The following is an 18115-nucleotide window of genomic DNA, read 5'->3' as shown; positions in this document are numbered from 1 at the left end:
CCATCCATCCATCCATCCATCCATCCATCCATCCATCCATCCATCCAGTTTATTTACATGCTTTGTGGTTTGCTGGGAATCTGGTACCTTTCTATGATGCAATATTTTGGGTACACACTAAACAGGTCACAAGACTGTCACAGACTTCAAACATATGAGGATGAAAATATTAACATTTTGATTTTCTGTGCATATCGTTGCCATTTGAATTTGGTACATTGACTATACCATTATAATGAAGCCAGTTTTTTATGTATTTGTATTTTATTTTTGTATTCATTTCTTTCTTTTGTTAATTGCAACTAATTTTTCCGAGCTACTAGTTTGAGTCTGACAGTTAAACTAAAAGTCTAGTAAGTATGTATTCTTGCTTCAACGTTTTTGTTTTTGTTTCCTCCAAGATGACAATCTGTGAGCTGAACGTGACGTCAAAAGAGGAACTGCACATGACCAATGCACAAATCTTCCAAATACTGTAAGTGTGACTGTGAGTTTATTTTCTTATACCATAAAAAGCCCTTGCTGACTGTTTTAATTGAGGAGATGTGGACTTTCATCAAATTCACGATTTAGAATAATTATTTCATTTGGACTAGCATCAATTCACAGGAAGCAAAGATGTGCAGTACATGTGGAAATGAAGTTAACATTTACAGAACTTTTAACAGCTATCTATCAATGACAGCTTTGTTTTTTGTGATAGTTTTTCAGCACATGATAGTCATGGAGGTTTGACCTCTAAAAACACATATTTGGTGTAAAAGTTAGGGGAAAAAAAGCTGTCTGGATAAATGAAGACTTTTCAGCACACTAACAAAAAGAGGTTTGACTTCCCATTGGCAGAAACAACAGACCACATCTATAAAGAAACAGGACAAATGGGAATTTAAGAAGCCAACTTCTAACCCTTAAATATATACTTAACAAAAACGATGAAAGTAAAATGAAAAGAAAAGTTGTATTTTAGTGAACGCATCAACAAAATTAGTTTTCTTTTGTTTTTACATTTTTTTTAAATCTTTAAGTCTCCCAGCTTGTGAATCACAGGCCTAAAGACTTCCTGTTACAAGATTAAAACATAGCAAAAAGTAAAAAAACAGTGCATGAGAACCTCCCGCTGCCCAGCTTGTTGGTCAGCTGCTGTAATTTGGTTCACATGAGCAAAACGTTGGACTCATTTCAGTCAACACGAGCTGCAGTCGCATGTCTTAAATCTGCTTTTTCAAACCACACTGCGCCCTCCTCCCCACAATCCCACCTCCCAGCCCTCTTCCTGCTCTGCCAGATGCTCCAGTCCAGTGCACTCTGGATGGTTTTCCTCTCCTCTGACTGTTTTTTCCCTTTATTTTATTTTTTTAGCACACCTAAACCTGAGCCCATAGGCTAAAGCAGACATGACAGCAGAAAAGGAAAGTAATGGACTTGACAACTACGGCTTTGCGGTGAGTATAGCTTTCACTTTTTTACCTAATGTTTCCAGCAACAGCATACACCTAATGACTGATCCCGGACACAACACATATTTCATTCAGCTGACACACTTGGATCTTGGATTAAAATGATGAAAATGAAATTAATATTTGCTGTGTCATCAGGAGTTGACTCTTTATCTGATTCTGTGCCTTTCTGTTTGACATTTCAAAGCTTGAGGGACATTTCTGTGATCTACCTGAAAAAGCAGACAAGCTGGACGCCTCTGCTGATGACAGCAATAACAAACTGGCATACATCGTAACAGATGTTCCTCCTTGGTACCTCTGCATTCTTTTAGGCACTCAGGTACGGCAGGAAGTTAGTCTTCATGTCTAACCAGGTTGAGCCAGGTCCTCCGTATAGATTCTTCTTTGTTGAAACGTTTCGTCTTTTATCCCAAAGACTTCTTTCGGATCATTCACTGTTATCTTGATTAGATAAGTCTTTTGGATAAAAGATGAAACGTTTCAACAAAGAAGAATCTGTCCAGAAGACCTAACTCAACCTTGTAAGATTTACCTGGATTAATGAGCATGCATCAGGACATTTAGTCTTCATGTGATTTTTAAAATTTAGGACTTGATAAAGAAGCTTTTAAATACATTTAAAAAGTAAATGTGATACAGGCAACTGAGCGTTTCTGTGTGTCATTCCATCTTCAGTTTGTTGGGCTTTTATTTCAGAAGGAGACTGTAAAATCTATTTTAGATTTAATCCAAACACAAAACTTTAATAGAAACTTGCTTGTCTAGCTGAGCACGAACACTGCGTTTTTTTTTTAATTTCTGATTTGCAAATCAAAAAGGACTAAATCAGTTTCTCATGAGTGATTTTTCAATCTTCTCAGCACTGTTTGACAGCATTTGGAGGTATCATTGCCATCCCTCTGATCCTGTCTGAAGCGTTGTGTCTGCAACATGATGGCCTTACACAAAGCTACCTCATCAGCACAATCTTCTTTGTTTCTGGTGTTTGCACGTTGTTGCAAGTTACCTTCGGCATTAGGTAAGAAAACCCGCGGGGAGAGGGTATGATTATACTGTTGTTTGCTACTGTGATGAATTACTGGCAGGACAAATGTCTTATAGGAAAACAAAGAATATGTGAGAACATTTACGGTGATTCAGTGGATACATTTACATTTTAAAGTTCTGAGTCCCAGCAGTCGAGCGCAGTAAACAAAGGTCCAATTCTTCAAGCTACTCTTATTAAAGGAACGGAACAGGTGTCAGATTGGCCAAAAGGGGACCATCAATATTCTTAAGATGGCATATCAAAAATCAAAAGCCATAACTGAATTTCAGGAGCTTTAATAAGTTGTTGTAGTTTTATTGGTCTGTGTCTTTGATTTATTCTCTCTAACCCCAGCCAGTCAAGGCCAATGGCTGTCCATCCTGAGCTCAGTTCTGCTGGAGGGTTCTTCCTGTTAAAAGGGAGTTTTTTCTTTCCACTGTCACCTCTGTGCTTGCTCAGGATGGGAAGTCATGATAAAGTGAGGATTCAATGCTGGCTTCCTAAGACAGATCTTTTTTATTACATTCTTTGTGAACTGGTGCTGCATAAATAAACTTAATTGAGTAGAATACATTTTAATTAAACTGAAGAATACTGCAATTCATGAATGAGACTTGCCTTCTGATATAAGCCTCCTGTGTTACTGAATACTTTACAGTTGATATGACAACACTGTCACTACTAAGCTTGTCTTCTCTTGCCTTTAATCATATTCCTCATTGAAACTAACGTTTCTTGAAATAATTTGCTACCTTGCTTTCCAAAAAAATTAACAAAAATCTTGTGAGATCTGTGATCCCTCAGGTTATGTGTTAAAGGTGATGCTCAGTTACTACTGTGTCAATTTTTAGCTCTACCTGTATTAAACTGAGTGAGTTTTAGGCATTATTGTGTTTGCTAAGGTTGATTAAATGTGGTGGCCATATTGAATCAAACTGATTTCAACTGGCAATCAGGTATAGATGCACATAGAATTATTGCTTACAGATAAAAAAAAAATACGTTAAATGGTTCATGACATTTTGCTAACAAAGTTAATGCATAAACACCTGCCCTCCACCTACTTGGTGGCGTTCCTGTTCTCGAGCTCTTTTAAAGTGTGCGGCCTGCCAAGTGGAGTGTACACCACGAACAATGGAATATTTCTCTGCTAGAGGATTACCAGTAAGACGATCTTTCAAGCAGCTTTGCTTTTTTGCATTGGGCTAATTTTGAATAGTACAAAGTATACTTTGGGGATACTGTTAAAAAATGTTTTTCAATTGTGTTCACTAAGATTTACTCAAACTCTCAAAACAAATGAAAACGGACATAACTCGATTTAGCACTAGAAATAGTTCTGTATAAATGCAAGAAACAAAACTCACATTTAATGAAAACAACATTCAGTATCATTCACGACTAAAGACATGTACACATGAGTATACAGGGTAATAAATGATTTTGTTTAGGAAATCTCCCGTACTAACATGTATTTTCCAGCTCTGAACTTTTCAACTCAGCCTGACTGAATCTTGGCATCTCCGTTGGATTAGCCAAGGAATTTCCATCTCATTACGTTTGGAATCTAGTTCTTGCTAAATCCACATTCTCCTGGTTTAGCACCACTGATGCTTTCTTGTCTTCCTCTACAAATCCAAGAATCAGCAAGGAGCAAAAACTAAATGTTCAGCAGACCTCTGCTCCATGGAAACCAAAATAAAGCATTTCTTACGTTTGAGTCCCGTCTTATTTACTCATCAACATATTTCTTGGTTGTACCTTTTCCCCCAGTTAGTTTTTCGTAGAAACTTGCAGTTACTTGAATAACTTACCACCAGATGTTAATTTACATGGAAGGCTTACCTGCAGCTTGATGTGTGGTATCGAAACTGAGCAGCACAAAGACAAGAATGAACATTTAACTCACTTAACCTCTAACGCTTGCATGTCTAATAAGAGTCACTCTCTATCTTCACATGATTTGATTTAACCCTTTTCACTGCAAGAATTAGAAGCTGTGGATTCTAACAGGCTTTTGTAAACCTTTGGGATGTTTTCCTACCTGCAATGCATTGAAAAGACCTTTACGTGTACTGATATTTTTATGGTATTATCATAAATTAGCTGATAGAATGGTGACAATCTCTTGTAGATGTCTGGATTTCTTTTAATTGCCTACCAACAAATATTTCTACCACCTTTATCTCCAGATTGCCCATTCTTCAAGGTGGCACGTTCACATTGTTGGCTCCCTCCATGGCGATGCTGTCCATGCCAGAGTGGACTTGTCCTGCTTGGACGCAAAATGCCAGTTTAGTAAACACGTCGTCCGCAGAGTTCATGGACGTGTGGCAGAGTCGAATGAGAGCAGTAAGTAAGCTGAAGCCATTTAACCTTATGAAGCACATCTTATTGTTGATACTGTAGCTGGAACACGTCCATGTCAGTCACAAGACTCTGAGCTTGGTGTTTCAGACTGTATTTAAAAATTAACACAGTCACTGGTGCCGGTACATGTTTAGTGTTTCAGTGACACAAAGCAGTGTCTGTCTTTATTTCTGCACGGTAAAAAAATGTTATGCCTGCTTGGCCATTTCTTGTGCTGTATAAAATATATGTTGTGGTAACAAAGGTCGTGCATGATTTGAAGATGAGACCCTTATTGCTAAGAGAGTTTTAAAGTGAACTCATAAAATCTGCACTGGTTTTGTTTGTGTGACGAAGGCCTCTTGGACTGGTTTACAGAACAATGCGAACAGACTTAGCATATGAAACAGCAACATTAAATACGTTTATCATTTGTCTCTGTGACTCCTGGAACAATGTATTGTTTTCTGGAAAACTTAATGTAACATCTGTCCCCTAGCAGACCAACAAACATTAAAACAAAGGAAAACAGAAGCATTAAATCTATTCAACTATATGGCGTTATTCAAGCATGAAGTGCATTTTAATTATTTTAAATAAATTCAAAGTACTAATAGACTGCTAGAACAAAAGCAAACAAAAAAAAAATTCTAATTTTGACTATATTGAATTTTTAATATTACCTGGATTGTGACCAGGTGATGAATCAATAAATCAATAAACATATAAATAGATAAATACAACTTTTCAGTGGAGCAATGATTTTGATGAACTGTTTTTAATCTAATTATTGCGGATTAGAGGGAGATAAAATGTAAACAAGTTTATTAGTTTTGCTTTGCTACAGTTTTTTTTATATTTATAGGCCTCTGTCATTTTTAGATGTGTGATGTGGTTTTTAAGCTCCAGCTGCTGAGCACCTTGTAAAGTTGTAGTCTGTGAACTGGTTATTGACATGGAAGAACTGTATGGTTAAGTTAGTGTGTAATGCAATGTGATTTATTAATCAAAATGTAACATGAAATAGTTGGTTTTAGTTTGGTGGGAGAAAAATGCCCTGCAGTCTCACATCTGTCAAAAATATATTTTATGATAATTTTATTTTCATTCTAAAATTTCACGTTTTTATTATTATTATTATTATTTTCCTTTGCGTGGTAATTTTGTTTGTCCACCTTTCAGGGTTGAATCCATTCTGCCAGATGTCAACAAAAGGAGGTTCATTTTACTTCCTCTAGTGGCAGAAAATATTATTACAAAATCAAACATAAAAAAGTTTTTCTTTTAAATTAGAAAATAATCTTATAGTGATAACAACAACAACAACAACAACAACAACAACAACAACAACAACAACAATAATAATAATCTATAACAATAATATAAAATATAAATAACAATAATTTAATATAAATAACAAAATAAATAAATAACAAAATACAATATAAAAGATAAATAATAATAATAATAATAATAATAATAATTCAAAGCATGTTTTTACCTTCTCATAGAAAGTAACAAGAAAAATATATATTTATTGCACTTCAATTAAAAATAATAATTCACTGCTTTTTGTTAAAAATTTCTTGTCATTTTCCATAAAAAAAAAAAATATATATTTTAAAATGATTGGAGGCTGCAGTGGATCAGTGGTTAGTGCTACAGTCTGGTAATCCTGAGGCTGCAGGCTTGACCCCAGGTTTAATCGGCAATGGAAATGACGTAAAACAATTGGCAAAACATTCATGCGAGTTCATTTCCTCCTTGCAAAAGGGAGCAGCTGAAAGAAAATAGCTAAAACATTTGCAAAAGAATGATGCAGATTTCTGACATCAGTGTGTTTGTCTTATAGCTGCAGGGCTCCATTATCGTGGGCTCACTCTTCCAGGTGTTTGTCGGTTTCTCTGGTCTGATTGGTCTCTTCATGCGCTTCATTGGACCTCTGACCATTGCTCCCACTATCTCTCTCATTGGACTATCCCTGTTTGACTCTGCTGGGAGCAGTGCTGGCAACCACTGGGGAATTTCATCAATGTGGGTAAAATCCTTTCATAAAATCTCCAAGTTTATAAAGTAAGATTACAGCAAAATCACCATTTTTTATTTTTTAAAGCAAATATGTCAATTAAACTTTTAAATGATTCTGCGTCTGCTTCTACCAGTAGTAAAGACAAGCTTGTACTGTACTATAAAGTTTTTGTAAAGTCAATATGAAGAATATCTATCACAATCTTGTCTTTTAAAAGATTATGTCTAAATCAATTGATCTTAGATTCATTTTTGTTCGTCCCTGTCTCCCACAGGACCACAGGTCTGATCATTCTGTTCTCACAGTATCTCCGCCACATCGCCATGCCTCTTCCTACGTACAGCAAGGACAAAAAGCTTCACATCTCTCGAGCCTACATCTTTCAAATTCTCCCCGTATGTATAAAAAACGTTTGGAAAGAACACAAGAAAGCAATAAAATACGATGTTTTTAACTTTTTCATGTATGTATTCTTAGGTTCTGCTTGGAATCACAGTTTCTTGGCTCATCTGCTACATTCTGACTACATATAATGTGTTTCCTGCTGATCCAGAATGCTATGGTTACCTCGCACGCACAGACCTGAAAGGAGAAGTTATAGGCAGAGCTCCCTGGTTTACGTTTCCACACCCAGGTAAGATTTTGCAACGCCAATGTAGATCTTAAAAGAAAATCAAAGCTGTATTTCTTATTGGATAAACAAATAATCAAAAAGAAATTGCTTTTTTATATTCTTTGTTACTGTACGTACCGTAGTAATGGATTGCTGTGCATGTGTTTTATGTTCAAAACCAAATTCAGGACAATGGGGGATGCCAACTGTGAGCCTGGCAGGGGTGGTTGGCATCTTGGCTGGGGTGATTTCCTCCATGATAGAGTCTGTTGGGGATTATCATGCATGTGCAAGGTTATCTGGAGCTCCACCCCCACCAAAACATGCCATCAACAGGGGTATTGGAATTGAAGGACTGGGCTGCCTGCTGGCAGGTGCATGGGGTACAGGAAATGGAACCACTTCTTACAGTGAGAACATTGGAGCACTTGGTATTACAAAGGTACAATATCTCTTTAGACCAAAAATTACCTTTAAATTTTACTTCTAATTTTAATTGTATTCTGATCTTAATATGATGAGCAAATAGTTTTTATGTGGAGCCAAACCTCACTGAACTGTGAGCGCACATTTATTTGAGAAGTTAATACTGGTTTTAAAGGTGGTGACTGTGCTCCTGTTTGCATTCCACAACATGGATGGTGAATTTATGTTTCAGCTTCATCTCCTGTACGTTTGCAGGTTGGCAGTCGAATGGTGATTGTGGCCAGCGGCGTGTTCATGGTTGTGATGGGAATACTTGGGAAAGTGGGTGCTATATTTACTACTATCCCCTCACCAGTGATGGGAGGGATGTTCATGGTCATGTTTGGGGTGATTTGTGCAGCAGGAGTTTCTAATCTTCAGGTACACATTCTTGAATCCCGAGCTTTTATTTTGCTTAATTACAAAAACACATTCATTCCCTTGTGGTCATGTTTTTTTTTTAGTATGCAGACATGAATTCATCTCGAAACATCTTCATTTTTGGATTCTCCATGTTTACTGGTTTGGCTATTCCCAACTGGGTATTAAAGAACCCAAAGGCTATTGCTACAGGTATACTAGAAAAAAACAACATATAGCTTGTTTTGTATACACATTGTATTTTAATGATAAAAAAAAATCACTGATTAAAACCAGTTTATTTTGTGTCCAGGTGTAATTGAAATTGATCAGATGCTGCAGGTACTTCTGACAACCAGTATGTTTGTAGGAGGCTTCTTTGGATTCATGTTGGACAACACTATTCCAGGTATTTTTACATATTAACATGTTCTAACATCTACATAGCCTTATTGAGTGGCACAGTGGACAAGTGTTAGATACTGTTGCCTCACAGCAAGAAAGTCCTGGGATCAAGCTTTGAATGGGGTCTGGGGTTTTTCTGTGTGGACTTGACATACTCTCCTTGTGTCTGCAAAATTTTCTCCGGGTACTTTGGTTTCCTCCCACAGTCTAAAAAACATGCATGTGAGGCTGCTTTCAGGCCCAGGCCTCCTTTGAAAAAGAGATCTGTGATCCCAATGGGATTGTCCTGGATAAAATAGGTTAATAAATAAAAAGTGTTTTTGTTCAAACCCTAAAATATAATAAATATAATTCAATGGCATGTACTCTCAAGTTGTTACAGACTCGTACATTCACACATTAAAAAATGTGTACCTTCAATATCCCAACGTTTTCTCTAAATAAAGTACGAGTGCACTGGTAATGGCATCATTACAAAGATTTCTCTCTCCGAAGAGAAAAAAAAAATCACTCTCTTCCATACTGAAAAAAAAAAAACTAAAAACAAAGGCAACTGAAGTTATCACAAGAATGTGACAAGAACCACATGAAATGAAAGAAAAGCATGAGAAAAACTAAACCAAGACCCATACACATGAGCACAACCATCACTTCTAAAGACATTTTAACATTTCTTATGTAGCTCCACTCCCACCAATAGAAGGTGTATATTCTCTAACCAGTTACTGGTGGCTGTTTGGTGCTATATAAATTGGTGTCATATAAATAAACTGAATTGCATTGAATTGGATTGTTCCCTGCATGGTATGATGATGCATTGAGTTAGCACTTTTATCCTACAGCAATAATTTCCTGGGTTTGAAACAGTCATGTGACATAGTATGAGGGGCACAGTGGTAATGACATCATTACAAAGATTTCCACCACAGGGGAGAAACGAACACAGTCACAGTCTGTGAGGAGTTGGCACTCTCTCCTGCATTTATGGGATGTTTTTCTGCTGGTTTTATTTAATAGTCCCCAAAAATCTATGATAAGTTAATTGGCAACTCTAAATTGCCATTAGGCATGAGTGTGTTTAGAGTTTGTCTCTAATCCTGTGGTGGACTGGCAACCGGCCAGTAAAATACCTGACCTGCACTACTCCTCAAGACCCTAAACAGAATCAAGCAGGTATAGAAAGTGTGTCCTGCCCAAAAGATTGCTTTATTTTTAAGGACAGTCTTGTTATTAACAAACATTTTAATGAAATGAAAACTGTATAATAGATGTTAAATCTTCAAGCAGGGTCGAAAGGGTCAAGTGGTTTTCCCATTTTCGTTAGTGTGCCTTTCGTGTGAGGACATGAGTATGAATGATTATGTGGTTTAAGTGAAAAAATGGTCAAAAGAAGAAAAAGAAATAAAAAATTGAATTACTTTACAGCATATGGATATGAAAAAAAGCCCTTAAAGTTTTGAGTTGCTTTTTTTTTGGTCCCAACAGGATCCAAACAGGAAAGAGGGATCCTGGCCTGGAACAAGGCTCATGAGGATGACTCCAGTGAAACACTTGAATGTGGAGAAGTCTACAACCTTCCCTTTGGCATCAGCTCTTACATGTCCTCTATTTCCTGGCTGCGATATGTCCCTTTCTGCCCTCCTGGTTTACCCCACTCCCAGGAGCCGAAGCAGCCACTGGGAAATCCAGAGGCGGGACAGATCATTATTGGAGTGAGTGTGTGAGTTGTGTATTCACTCTAATTTGCCATCTTGGAAAACCTGTCCATCAAAGGCAGCTCATTTTGTGCCACATCCTGAAGTCACTGTACTGTAACAACATAAGCATTTAAATGATCTTTAGGAGTGACATCTTTCATTAATATCATGCAACAATATGATGTTTTTTAATATCCATTCTCACTAGAGTTCACTATAAAATGCTATGAGGTCAAAGTAATACGGGGAGATTGAAATTTGAAAGCACTTAGAAAGATGTGACTGTAGTTTTAAAATATTACAAACATGCAACATCCAATGTAACCTCTTTTACAGAATATTCTGAACATTAATCAACCGTAGGGCATAAAGCTAACACTACAGAGCTCTTTTAAATTGCACAATAGTACAATTGTGCAACTCAGGCATGTCATATGAAGACAATGTATGCACCATTCAATACCTTTATTACAATTTAAACACACTGAAATAAAAACTTTCACTGTCTAAAAACACTTCTATTCTATTACTATATCACTTTTTGGATAAAAACCAAAGTTGTTGTCATGTTAAAGTATACGAATGCACTGCTCCAGATATATAATCTTATTTTTTTGATGTTTCAGTGGACTTTGTGCTAAAGAAATTAAAATAATTAAGCATAGCTTCTTTCACATTGAATTCCTTTAACTCCTATTATGGTTGCTGCATGTTTTAAACTCACCCAGAAACCATTTTCACTGAAAATCACTATTCAAAGACAATATATATTTTATTTAGTTCAACGTTTAATAAATTATTTCTGTCTTTGACCTTGATAGTATCAGAATTCAGTTACACAATGGTGCTAAAAGACAAAAAAATGGTAATGAAAAAAACTGGATGTTCATATGAAACATATTGTATATTTGTTGTTTATTTTATACAGATACAGAATTTAACATTTGAATTAACCAATGAGTTCATTTTTTGAAATTTCTGTGCACTTTACCCATTTCTGATGAAAGCTTCTGAGGTATTTCAAGATGATTAAAAAATGCAACTAGTCCCGAATGTGCAAACTCAGACTATTGTCTTATTGTAATGGATTTTTTTGTAACTGTATATTAAAGTTAAACATGGAACTAACTGTAGTAATGTTTATTCAGTTTGTCAATAAGTCTTTCTTTATGGCTTTGTATAAACCAACAAACGACTCTTCCCATATTTTTCTTTGTTCATCAATAGAACTGACCAACTTTTGGGTAGTGTATACCAAAGTCAAAAGGGTACGCTCAAAATCATCCTGATGCAGGGCACCAACATGACTTGAAAGGTCAACTACGAGCTGAGAAATATCTGTTAGGTTCCTAGGAATGATTTCCTCGCAGATGACGTTCAAAGTTCTCTTCTTCTGCAGTGAAGACAGTTCAGCGTCGTTGACAGAAAATGCTCCGTTGTGCTCCAAATGTATACCAGCCATCAGGATCTATTTTGTAAAAAAAAAAGAAAAGCAAAAAGAACATGAAACAAGTTTACATTCCCAATAATCTTGAACATTTGTCTGTTGTTTGTACCTCAAACAACAGATGAGCGTCATTAGGAGACTCGTAGAATGTTGGGTTTGCCATCGTTGTTAATCCTCTTTTTACCCTAGTCACACCTGGAAATAGAGCTTTGGAGAAAAATAATAAATAATGACTAGTGAAATCACATTTCAATGCAGTGTGAATGTTCATTACTGAAGAACTTGCTGAAAAGCAGTTGAAATTAGCTAAAACATGCTGAAATTTAGCTGAAATGGAAGAACAAAGCCTAAGTTAGCAGAAGAAAGCAGAAAGAACACGTTTGCTGAATTAGGTTTAAATACACAGAAATGAGCACAAACATTAGGAAATTAGCAAAAAATAGCTGGGAAGTAGCGTAAAAGTTTGAAAGAAGCTTAAACTACTAGAAGGAAGTCAAAGTAGCTGAGAAGAACTCCAAAAATGTGGAATTAGCTGAAAAAGCTAAATTTAGCACAAAAGAGCTAAAAAGCAGCTGAAATAGCAGAAAAAGCTGAAACTAGAAGAAAAACCTGAAAGGAGCACAAAAAGCTGAAATTAGCAGAAATTACCACAAAAAATTAGAATTTATCTGAAAACAGCTGAAAATAGCTATAAATGTTAAAAAGGTAGCTAAACAGGTAGAACAAGCTTAAATTTCCAGAAGAAAGCAGACAGAACACAGATTTATCCAAATTAGGCTGAAAGAAGTAGAAATGAGCACAAAAAGTGGAAATTATCTGAAAAAAAGCTTAATTTAGTAATAAATAGCTGGAAAGTAGCTAAAAATGCAGAAAGAAGCTTAAATTACCAGAAGGAAGTGGAGCGAGAACATTTGCTGAATTAGACTAAATTAAGTTGAAATGAGTGAAAACAAAGTAGAATAATCTGAAAAAACTAAAATTAGCATAAAATAGCTAAATAGTAGCTGAAATAGTAGAAAAAGCTGAAACTTGCATAAATAAGCGGAAAGGAGCATAACAAGCTGAAATTAGCAGAAAGAGTATAAGGAGCACAAAAATGGTGTAGTTAGCAGAAATAAGCTGAAAGGGTCACAAAACAGCTGGAAAAAAACAGCTGAAATTAGCTGGAAAAAGGGTTAAAGAAGCTGAATGAAGCTGAACCAGAACAAAATGTGAAAGGAGCAGTAAAAGGTTCTAAACAGATCTAAAGCTGTGAAGGATGTAAAATGAGCTCAATTCATTTTCTGTGTGGAAAAAATGGCAGAAAAGGCTAAATATTTCAAAAAAGATAAATTTGCCGCAATACCAAAAGTCATAGCACCCTTCTCCTGAACGAGCTGAACATTTTGATATGATTTGTTGAAATAGCAGAAAAACTGTGGAAGGAGAAAGATGCTGAAAAATGTATGGAAGAAAAAATGGATCACAATGTTGTGAATGCTTCATAAGCTTCACCACAGATTTTATGGTTATAGAAAAGCAACAGTTGACTCTAACTTAGCTTTACTTTCAAATGTATTGATTTGTGTTTGTCCTGCTTCCAAAGGCTCCAAGTCAATCAGGTTGAAAACTCTGTAAGTGACTTCAAATGGTGGTTTTACTTTAATGCAAATGTTGGCAGATGTGAGCTCATCATGCAGACAGGAGGATATCCTGGTCATAATCAATGTTATGCTCCCTGTGCATTTTAAACTCTGTGACCTCTGACCTTGCAGAATAATCTTTCTGCAGACAATAAACTTCAAAGGCAGCAAGAGAATCAAAGACGGAGGAACATGTGGATCATACAGGAACATGTGGATCATACAGCATGATCCAAATGATTTCAGCATGGACTGTATGTTCCTGGTTTCATTCTCAGGTTTTCATGACATACCTTAAATGTATGATCAGAACAGGATGTTAACAACAATTAAAGTTCAGTGTTTTCAAAACTAAGGATACGTTTTAGATAAAACTGTCAAGATATTCAAAGTAGAACTGATGAAGGGATATAATTTAGACTTTAAGACAGAAAAAATAGTTAAAAGTCAATATGTTGCATGTTGAATACCTGAATGTGAAACAATTCACACCTGCAAGAAACAAACAACTCAAGACTTCACATTGTTAATAAAAATGAGTACCCTTTAAAAGTTCACAAAAAAACTTGCATAATTACAGTAGCCACTGTTTCCAAGAAAACAGCCTCTAAACTCACAACTTAGAAGTAAATCTGAGTTAAAAACAGTGTGTTGCATTTATACCAAAGGTTAAATAACAAATACCAGATGTAATATTGTTCAAGTGAAAATTAAAAAAAGAATTAATCTCATAGCTAGCTCATAAAAAGTAACTTGCTAAGCCCAAAAGTAATTTTTATGATCAGAAGTTCATAAATTTACTGATGAAAAATGTGTCTTACCTTTAATGTGGCATTGTGTGACCTGTGCTTTGATGCTGCAGCAGAAAAGTCCAACCAGTATCCTCCAGGAGAGCATGATGGACTAGTCCTAGATTGACTGTGTAAGTGGCTGCTCAGGAGCCCAGTTTCTCCTCTAACTTACTAACCCCAGCGCTCCTGTTCACCTTAGAACAGCAAACTCACATGCGCAGCGCTTCCTTCATCATTTGTATTCTTAGACTGTTTCTCCCTCCTCCCATCCCCAAGCACTTCTGATTCCCTCACTTGTTCTGTTTTCTTTGCCTCTATCAGCAGCATTTTATAACTTCTGTCTGGTTCCCATCAGTCTAAAAGTATTTTATTTTTATGTTACAGCTAAATTCTGATAAGGACGTTGTTTCTGTTCTCCAATGTGAGTCATCTTTATCCGTTCAGTGAAATTCACGGAGTAACAGATGAAAAATTATAAATCCTGTTCCTCTTCAGTTTTATTTACTTATTTAATTTTACTGCAGTCCATAAAGCTTGAAGTACAGTATGTGGTACTTGCTGCTTTGACTGTTAATTATTATATCTTGGTTTATCTTAGAACTTTTAACGTATTGTTTAGCGTTCGTTTAGTGTATATCTTGCATATCTTAGATCCTTGCATACAGTTTCTTTTTATACTTTATATTTTTGTTATTTTTTGGGTGTAATTGGGACCTTGAGTACACAATTTCGTTCCACCTCATGTACCACGTGATACGACTGACAATGAAGAACCTTGAACTTAAAAAAATTTTTTTTTAAGAACCTATTTGTACTGTAGTATTTTGACCATGTGAAAAATTGAACAATCTGTCAATATTTCTGTTTTTTTGAAGGGTGTAGTTTTAATAAAATCAGTGTCTCCTACAAGCACAATGGGGCTAAACCAACTATTGAGCCACCAGCTTAGTCCGTCAGAGGAATAAATAATGTGGACACTTTATAAATAAGACTTCTAAATGACTATTTTTAATGATGTAATACATGTAGCCTGAACGTGGGGCTCCAAACAGCTGCAGAAAGCACAAAGAAAGGCTTTGTTCAATGTTTGGCAACACAAACCTTCTCCACAGGTCTGTAAAAAGTACCAGAGGAAAACTTACTACAGGTAAACCATATAAAATAATTTTTATTTGTTTTAGCACCAGTATAGTGTGAATTATTTCCATCTGTGGATTCAAACTAATGTCAGTATGTGAGCCCCTACAGCACATGGATATTTTCCAGAGGTGAGTCTTGCCAGATGTGTTGCAGTGGCAAAGATTTGTTGCTATGAGAAAATACATACTGTGCCAAAGCTGGCAAGGGGGCTACAGCATCAACAACTACAGTTCAAGAACTTAAACAAACAGTTCTTAATAATTAATTTAAACAAAACTATTAAAGTTATTTCCTAATTTTATTTCTAATGTACCTAGTGAGATTCTATTTAGTACCATTCTATTGAACAGTAAACTGATTAAGAAAGTAGAGTTGGACAATAAACCAGGAAATGCCTGTGGACTCCAGGATTCAAGGTTCTTTATTGTCATTCGCATCTCATGTGGTACATGTGGTGGAACAAAAATTGTGTACACAGGGTCCCAGTTACATCCAACAAAAGTATAAAATGGAAAAGAAAAACATAAGATATAAGATATGAACTAAGAAAAACGTTAACTAGAAATACACTATGCACAAGTACAAAAACAATACGCCAAACAGCAGCATGAACATGAGTCTGAGCAGATGAGCACTAGTGAACACAGCAGCATGAAACAGATCAGCAGCAACATGATGTGATTTTTCACAGTGATTATTCTGGTTCGAGATTCATGAGTCCAACAGCCTCAGGGTAGAAGCTGTTCCTCAGTCTCATGGTTCTGCACTTAATGCTCCTCAACCTCCTGCCTGAGGGGAGCGGGACAAAAAGTGTGTGTGTGCTGGGTGAGTGGGGTCCTTCAAGATGCAGGTGGCCCTCTTCCTGCATCTGGAGGTGTAGATGTCTGTGATGGTGGGGAGACTGACTCCAACAGACTTCTGTGCATCCTTCACCACTCTCTGCAAAGTTTTCCTTTCTGCAGCTGTGCAGCCTCCATGCCACACGTTGATGCTGGAGCACAGGATGCTCTCCACTGCACACCCGTAGAAGGAGGTGATGACTGAGCTTCCCAGTCCAGCTTGCCTCAACCGCCTGAGGAAGTTGAGTCTCTCATGAGCTTTCTTGAGCATGCTGGTAGTGTTGTTGCTGTGGACTCAGTTTAGAGAAGAAAATGACCCATTTGTTCTTCCTGAAATTTCTTGTTGCACTAAATAGTTGCTCCTGAACCAGAGGCGCAACTAGCTCCTTGACACATCTTATTCTTGTGCTAGTTCTTTATTTATCTTGAAATGTGTTGCGAAAAGCAAATACTGTGATTGTTCCGAGGTGGTACCAGTTGCAGTTGTGTCTGCAAACGGACATTAATTATCACTCGCTACAACTTAAAGGACACACTCGTACACAACATCATTGCTGCACAAGTGCAGTATCAGTGAGTTTTGTTGTTGAAATGTCATGTCGTTGAAATTATTATTATTGATCTGGTTCTTTGTTAATAATTCAAATGCCAAAATGATCCCACTGTGATAACATTGTTTCCGTCAGGCATGCACAATACTTTTAACTCCAAAATCAGTATATTTATTTAAAAAAAATTAATCATTTTGAAGGAGAGTGGTTGTCAGAGCCAAAACTAAGAAAATTAAAATAACAATTAATTAGGATTAGGAGTAACAATTAATTAGGAGTGGTGGCGCAGAGTTTAGACAAGGTGGGCCTGTGATCAGAAGATCGCCAGTTCAACTCCCAGTACCGACAACATCAAAATGTGGGTGGAAGAGGTGAAGCACCCATACCGCCTCATTCGCCCCACTCTGGGCCCTTGAGCAAGGCCCTTAACCCCCACCATCTGCTCCCCAAGACACCCTAGATAGCGACTCTGCTCCACACAGAGGGCTGTAGTAGCTCGGTGGTCTGTTGTGTCATGAAGGGGATCCAGCATTAAAAATAATTGTCAAGTCTTCCTACAACTTAGTTCACCGTGGCGACCCCTGAAGAAGGGAGCAGCTGAAAGAAAAAACAATTAATTAAAAACATTTTTTTACCTTGCCACTGCACCTTCATGTCCACTCTACAGAAACCAGTTTGGTTATGCAGACTGGAGAGCACATTAATGTTATCAACTTCACTGCAGAAGCTTACATGTGTAAATTGTAATAACACTAACCATACTCTAGATGTCAGAATTTATTTACTTGTAGGACACCACAGATAATATCTCACTGAATTATTCACTCCAACTGTGAACGGTCTTTATTTAGGCATTAAATTAGGCCACAAGCTATTTTGTGAGCTCTAAGTTTACAAAAGTTATTAATTTAGAAATATCTCTACATGTAAGTTCTTGAACTGGTGAACTGCTTCATAAATCACACTTCTTCATCCCATCAGCATTAGAGCTAAGAGAGTTTTTCAGGACTGACACCCTCAGTACACTATGGGATGTTGCCACTTCACAGCCTGGTGCTGCAGCTTTTCACAGACCATCTGCCATCACTGGCCACTTGTACTGCACGCTGCTGTCTTCAGACCAAACCCACTTTATGATGCAGTCATCCTCTCTCCAGTTTTATTAAAGTGACACTTCATTTACTTATTTTTGACTTTTGGAGCACTCTCCCTGAGCACAGCTTTAGTTTGTGCTGACACGCCCTAATTCAAACAATTTTTCATCTAGTCTTTAGTGACACAGCAGCTGCAAACAGGTGCACACACGTTGAGAAAAGTTCA

The 18115-nt window shown here is 36.7% G+C and overlaps 2 protein-coding genes across 2 annotated transcripts; one reads left to right on the top strand and one right to left on the bottom strand.

The window, feature by feature from the left end:
- The first annotated feature begins 1289 nt into the window (after positions 1-1289).
- On the top strand, positions 1290-10658 carry zgc:110789 (Xan_ur_permease domain-containing protein). The gene is made up of 12 exons (XM_037682775.1): positions 1290-1442; positions 1645-1779; positions 2321-2478; positions 4680-4839; positions 6689-6870; positions 7140-7260; positions 7343-7499; positions 7667-7920; positions 8160-8324; positions 8408-8516; positions 8617-8712; positions 10194-10658. The coding sequence occupies exons 1-12, from the start codon at positions 1395-1397 to the stop codon at positions 10430-10432; spliced, it is 1824 nt and encodes a 607-aa protein (XP_037538703.1). The 5' UTR covers positions 1290-1394; the 3' UTR covers positions 10433-10658.
- Positions 10659-11403: 745 nt separating this feature from the next.
- On the bottom strand, positions 11404-14438 carry LOC119415619 (protein FAM180A-like). The gene is made up of 3 exons (XM_037682774.1): positions 14296-14438; positions 11962-12059; positions 11404-11873 (listed from the first exon to the last, which is right to left on the bottom strand). The coding sequence occupies exons 1-3, from the start codon at positions 14369-14371 to the stop codon at positions 11550-11552; spliced, it is 498 nt and encodes a 165-aa protein (XP_037538702.1). The 5' UTR covers positions 14372-14438; the 3' UTR covers positions 11404-11549.
- Positions 14439-18115: the final 3677 nt, after the last annotated feature.

Source organism: Nematolebias whitei, chromosome 10 (genome assembly GCF_014905685.2).
Source record: "Nematolebias whitei isolate Nwh7 chromosome 10, NemWhi1, whole genome shotgun sequence".
NCBI lineage: Eukaryota > Metazoa > Chordata > Actinopteri > Cyprinodontiformes > Rivulidae > Nematolebias > Nematolebias whitei.
Note: the sequence above shows the minus strand (reverse complement) of the source record. Positions and strands in the feature narration are given on the sequence as shown.

What these genes read in the sequence shown, in the direction of transcription:
- zgc:110789 (XM_037682775.1), top strand. Translation starts at nt 1,395, where the DNA reads ATGACAGCAGAAAAGGAAAGTAATGGACTTGACAACTACGGCTTTGCG. An exon ending in TTGACAACTACGGCTTTGCG is followed by an intron (nt 1,443 to 1,644) that starts GTGAGTATAGCT and finishes GACATTTCAAAG; the next exon opens with CTTGAGGGACATTTCTGTGA. An exon ending in CAGGAGTTTCTAATCTTCAG is followed by an intron (nt 8,325 to 8,407) that starts GTACACATTCTT and finishes TTTTTTTTTTAG; the next exon opens with TATGCAGACATGAATTCATC.
- LOC119415619 (XM_037682774.1), bottom strand. Translation starts at nt 14,371, where the DNA reads ATGCTCTCCTGGAGGATACTGGTTGGACTTTTCTGCTGCAGCATCAAA. An exon ending in CACACAATGCCACATTAAAG is followed by an intron (nt 12,060 to 14,295) that starts GTAAGACACATT and finishes TTTTCTCCAAAG; the next exon opens with CTCTATTTCCAGGTGTGACT. An exon ending in ACGCTCATCTGTTGTTTGAG is followed by an intron (nt 11,874 to 11,961) that starts GTACAAACAACA and finishes TTTACAAAATAG; the next exon opens with ATCCTGATGGCTGGTATACA.